The sequence below is a fragment of the Bolinopsis microptera genome, chromosome 9 (assembly GCF_026151205.1).
Source record: "Bolinopsis microptera isolate Bmic1 chromosome 9, MBARI_Bmic_1.0, whole genome shotgun sequence".
Classification (NCBI taxonomy): domain Eukaryota; kingdom Metazoa; phylum Ctenophora; class Tentaculata; order Lobata; family Bolinopsidae; genus Bolinopsis; species Bolinopsis microptera.
In genome coordinates, this window is record NC_087080.1 from 5,864,182 (window position 1) to 5,870,240 (window position 6,059).

Below are 6,059 nucleotides of genomic sequence, written 5' to 3' on the forward strand. Positions count from 1 at the left end.
GGCAAGGAGGGAGAGATATCTAGATATGACCAATTTACACCAATAAGTTAAAATGAATATTAGATTGTTCAGGTTGTGATCAATTTCAACTTTCATTCTCTTTTGCAACTAAATCAATATTCCCTTCAGTCAACCAGATCGTTGATGTGGTTGGTGTGGATGCAGAAAGATAACCAAGAACAACAATCCAGAGACTTCCTCCAAACTCTCAGTACGGCGAAATGAACAAACAATAAGCCTGATAACGAGATTTACTGAACAATTGGACGATTTCAAAAGACGATGTGATCGGGGCTGGAGCGAAGTCGTTTTTTGGATGGGCAACACAGTTGTTATCATATAGTCGCTGTTGTCAGTTATGGTCGTTTAATTGCTGTGTTGCCCAATGAAAAAATATTCTGCATCTACACGGGTGATCATTCTTCATAGTGTCAGTAAGACTTTTATTATCTGTATAAAGAACTTGTAAATTTGTAACAGGACAAAGTATAATGTATTTAATTTTACATTGCAATTATTTTTCATTCAAACTTTAGAGTTATTAAGTTGGTTGCATTACATTTGTTTACTCAGAAACTATAAAAGAAAACTAGTCACTTTCTCTTCATAAATTTGTATCGCAAAAATCTGGATAATTTGGTTAAATCTATTTCGAACCATTTTATGAAAAACGAAATTGTTTGTGCTTGTCATTAAAATTACAACCAAAATAAAAAGACACGTGACCGTCGAGTTCACATAGGGGCCATTTGGATCACGTCGTGACCCGGGACCCCCATTGTCGTAATTTCACCTGTAGCGGGGGGGGGGGGCCAATGGCATAAATGGAGAAAATGGAGAATTACTCATAGGTTTTTCCATTTTCTCCATAGAAATAGTCTCCATTTTATGCCATTTTATGCCATTGAAAACCTGAAAAATTTAGAATTTCGAGAAAAATTATTTTTTTAAAAGATATTTTCGGCCAATTATAAATAATGAACAGAGTATCATGAACCATGGAGAAAAGTGGTTTTCAGAAAAACTTTGAAAAATGTTGACTTAGAAAATGTTCGGTCCGAGTCATTTACGATACGTACCTCCTGTATCGAGAGCTCCCGATTCCCAGCTCGTGTTGCAAAGGGGAGGCCTGCCTTCCGAGATCGCATTACCTCGAGTCCAAAATTGTGTATCGAGGGGAAGGTGTGGACTTCAAAAAACCGAAAAAATATTTTCGGCAAATAATGAACAGGGTAGCATGAAACGTGGAGAAAAGCGGTTTTCAGAAAAAATTTGAAAAATGCTGACCTAGAAAATGTTCGGTCCGAGTCATTTTCGATACGTACCTCCCGTATCGAGAGCTCCCGATTCCGAGCTCGTGTTGCAAAGGGGAGGCCTGCCTTCCGAGATCGCATTACCTCGAGTCCAAAATTGTGTATCGAGGGGAAGGTGTGGACTTCGAAAAACCGAAAAAATATTTTCGGCAAATTAAATAATGAACAGAGTAGCATGAAACGTGGAGAAAAGCGGTTTTCAGAAAAAATTTGAAAAATTTTGACCGAAAAAATATTTTCGGCTTAAAATGAACAAGGTAGCATGAAACGTGGAGAAAAGTGTTTTTCAGAAAAACTTTGAAAAATGTTGACTTAAAAATTACCCCTCGGTACACAATTTTGGACTCGAGGCTTCCCCCTGGTAATGCGATCTCGGAAGGAAGGCCTCCCCTTTGCAACACGAGCTCGGAATCGGGAGCTCTCGATACGAGAGGTACGTATATTATCGAGAATGACTCGGGCCGAAAATTTTCTAAGTCAAAATTTTTCAAAGTTTTTCTAAAAACCACTTTTCTCCACGTTTCATGCTGTACCCTCTTCATTATAAGCCGAAAATATTTTTTTGGTTTTTCGGTTTATCGAAGTCTGCACCTACCCCTCGATACACAAATTTGGACTCGAGGCTTCCCCCTGGTAATGCGATCTCGGAAGGCAGGCCTCCCCTTTGCAACACGAGCTCGGAATCGGGAGCTCTCGATACGAGAGGTACGTATCGAGAATGACTCGGGCCGAAAATTTTCTAAGTCAAAATGTTTCAAAGTTTTTCTGAAAACCACTTTTCTCCACGTTTCATGCTACCCACTTCATTATAAGCCGAAAATTTTTTTTTGGTTTTTCGGTTTATCGAAGTCTGCACCTACCCCTCGATACACAAATTTGGACTCGAGGCTTCCCCCTGGTAATGCGATCTCGGAAGGCAGGCCTCCCCTTTGCAGTGCGAGCCTGTTTCGACTGTCGAGGATGTAGGTCTCACTTCTCAGTGCCTATTACTCTCCCCTATTACTCACTCCTGCAGCTGTAGCCTGTAGAAATAACTTTACACTAGGCTTGAGTAATTATGAGTTTGCCTGAAGTGTGCCTCTACTAACCTAGTATAAGCATCTAGTAGCCTACTATGAGCTTTCATAAGCTTGTTAAGCCCCTAGTAAGCGTAAATAAACATGTTAGGATGTCCAATTTAGGTGTTAAATGGTGTTAAAGATGAAATTTCGAAGACAAAATTCATGGCATAAAATGGAGAAAATGGAGAATTACTCATGGGTTTTTCCATTTTCTCCATAGAAAAAGTCTCCATTTTATGCCATTTTATGCCATTGGCCCCCCCCCCCCTGTAGCGTTTCTACGATACAGGGGGAGCCGCGCACTCGTGCGCGGCGGGTCATACAACGTATGACAAGTGACAAGGGGCCATCTACTTAGGTTGTAGCGCGATGCGTTACTGTGCCGCGCCGCGCACTCAATGAGGCTTCTCACAGCGACTGGCGCTACTGTGCCGCGCCGAGCTGCCATGAATTGACATCGTCAATTAACTACTTAGGGTACGTCCAGCAACTAGGGAGGGGGTGGTTTTGAAAATTCGGACACCCGGCGCGTACATACATAACATGACAGGGGGAGGGGTGGTCTGAAAATCTGCGATTTTGGCGGACGTCCTAAGTAGATGGCCTCCTATTTCCTAACCAGTAACCATGTGCCTCCTAATCATGTGTCTTCGTGTACTATACGTAATACGCTTGTCTCCTTAATCGCCGTCGTCATGCTTTGGCGCGGGCGCTTGGCGCTGCTAATAAAAAATTTAAAAAATTTGTATTTTATACCCACAATCAATTCATATTTAGTTTAAATATTCACAATTTAAAGTTCAATTAACTGCATTTCACAGAAATGAAATTGTTTTATTATAATAAAATAATTTGTGATCATGATATGTGTACAACTGTACAAGTGATGAATTAATAAATTAATTTATTAATTTACACTTACAATTTACAACATGGACAAAAGTAGACACATTGCAATTGACAATACTTAAAAACACTTACTGGGCCGCGCTCAGCCTGTCATTCCACCGAATCTCTTTGTTTAAAAACATGATAGCCTGAGATCCCCCGGTAAAAAAACACTGGTTCGGCGCGCAGCTAATAAAAAGAGTCTGGTTTACATTTCCGAACTACCAACTAAATAAAGCGTACATTCAACATTAAAAGCTAACTTACTGAATATTCTTTAATGCATATTAAATCAGCTGCGGCCGGCAGGTTACTAATTTTATTGTTAATGGGCTAACCCAGTGCGCGTTATTTCGTATTTTTCATGTACATGCATGCTGCGCTAATGGACTAAGCCAGCGCGCGCTACTTCGTAGCACTTACCTCAGGCTGAGTATTTTTACGGGTGATACTCGTAAAATATTTGTTCCATACGAGTCCACCTTTGTAGCGCAATGCACTACTGGGTCGCGCGCGCATCAAATAATGCTTCTCGCAACCTTAAGCAGATCGGCGAGATGCGAAGGATTGACATCGTCAATCAAAGTCCACCTCGGCGCGCGTCCTGGTAGGTTATAAACCTACAAGCGCTACTTCGAAGAAATTTATGATTTAGCTATGAGTATCATCCATTAAGGTTATTATATTTAATTTACATGCCAATCTTAATGTACGGCGATAAATTTTCCATTTTCGAGTTTATATATCGTATTGTACATGAATAATGATGATTAATCACTTTACACTCGACTGTGACGTAACTTTTGAAACACGTTCTCTTGATGGCCCGGAACGAATAATTGAAATCATAGCCCTCTTATCTGATCCCAACCGTAACGCTAACTCAATCTTAAACAAAAGCATATGCTGAAACCTAACCCTAACGAGAAATTAGACTTGTAGGTTTACAACCTACCAGGACGCGCGCCGAGTTGGACGGTAATATATGGAACGGTAATATATGGAACGGTAATATATGGAATAATATATGGAACAGATATTATACGAGTATCACCCGTTAAAATTAGACCAACTTCAATTTCTTGTATGGTCATATCACGTGATCGAGACAGTTTTTCGCCAACGTCTCGCTAGAGGAGAATTTTAACCCATTTCATGGCGGGGTGTGTGTGATTCGGAATCAGCATGTTGAACCATTGTCGGAAAAATGGACTGTAGTCAGCGGAGAATAATGTTAGGACATGTTTTACGGGTTCTTGATGATGGACTAGCGTTTTCCCCTCTAATTTTTGCCAACAATACAACGATTATATTAAATCAGGGAGAATGGAAGAGAAATACCACAAAGCAATCTTTTTTCACTGATTGTAGTTACATCTGCGCAGAAAGTTCAGGGTTCGAATCCCAGTGTCACCTAGTCTAGGGAGTAGCTAAGGATCCATTAGATCTATGCGATCTCCTCGGTCGACTCAGCCGAATGATAGGAAACTTAATTGAGGGTTAAATGAGGAGGGGTACCTGTTAAAAATTCAAGAAATTTACCCCTTCAGTGCATACTGTAAACATAGTACTATTAACTATTAATACTATTACATAATTTATGTAAACGAAATCTTTTTATCAATAATCTTTTTGATCTATATGTATACTCCGTATTGCACAATATACTATTGGGGTACTGCAAGTTGGATTACCAAAGAAAGCTTTCAAAATTACCGGAAAATCATCAGAATAGAAGGAAACACTTTGAAGATTTTTTAATAGAAGCTTTTCTGCCGTCTCACAAGACACGATTGAGGTACTGAAAGTTCTATCCCCAAAGAAAGCTTTGATAAACGGAAAATCATCAGAAGAATAGATGACATTTTGGACGATTTTTGAAGAGAAGCTTTTCTGCCATCTCCTTGACCAAAATTTTGCGGTTTTAACTGAATTTTCGACCAGTTGCATATCAGTGAGGTCAGTGTGAGTGAAAAAAGTAACCATCAAGGTACTGGAAGCTGGGTATCCGGGGGGAAAAGTCTGACCAAAGGACAATTACCTACCGGTAGGACATTTTCAGATTACAGCTTTCAACAAATTTCAATGACCAATTGTTGAGTTCACTGTGGGTGGCAAAAGACACAATTGGGGTACAGAAAGTTAGATTAGGGGTCGTTCACATATTACGTAATCAGCCAAGGGGGGAGGGGGGTTTCCAAATTTATGGTTGATTACGGGGGGGGGGGGGGGGGGGTTTCGGTTGTTGATTACGTAATCAAAATTTTCTTTTTTACCCTCTAAAATAATAACAATTTCATATTTTAATTCAAATTCCACTCAATTTCACTCTGATAGTGATAAAATTTAGAAATTGATCGAACATCCGGCTATAATAGTAAGTAGTTTAGAAGGTGCTTGGCCGGATATCATAACAATGATTTCGGCTCATCATGATAGCATGATCAGGGTAGCATGAAACGTAGAGTCAGAGAAAAGTGTTTTCTAGGAAAAAAGTCAAGGGGGGGGGGGGGGGGGGGGGTTAGGCCATGATTACGTAATATTGCTGTCAGGAGGGGGGGGGGGGTTGGGTCTTGATTACGGTTGATTACAGAACGGGGGAGGGGGGTAAAAATTGCTAAAATATTGATTACGTAATATGTGAACGACCCCTTATTAAAGAAAGCTTTGATAAAAAGAAAATCATCAGAATAAAAGGAATCATTTTGACAAGAGATATTGGCAGAATCTACAGTGGAGTCTGACAAGTTTTTATTGTACAGAAAGATTAGACCTGAGAGTTGTTTTTAACTATACC

At 39.9% G+C, this 6,059-nt stretch overlaps 1 protein-coding gene across 1 annotated transcript in view; it reads left to right on the forward strand.

Annotated features, from left to right (window-relative positions):
* Positions 1-247, forward strand: part of LOC134821266 (dynein axonemal intermediate chain 4-like) — a 29,919-nt gene extending 29,672 nt beyond the window's left edge. The window contains 1 exon segment of the mRNA XM_063831980.1: positions 130-247. Coding sequence (XP_063688050.1) covers positions 130-145 — 16 coding nt within the window. The 3' untranslated portion in view covers positions 146-247.
* Positions 248-6,059: the final 5,812 nt, after the last annotated feature.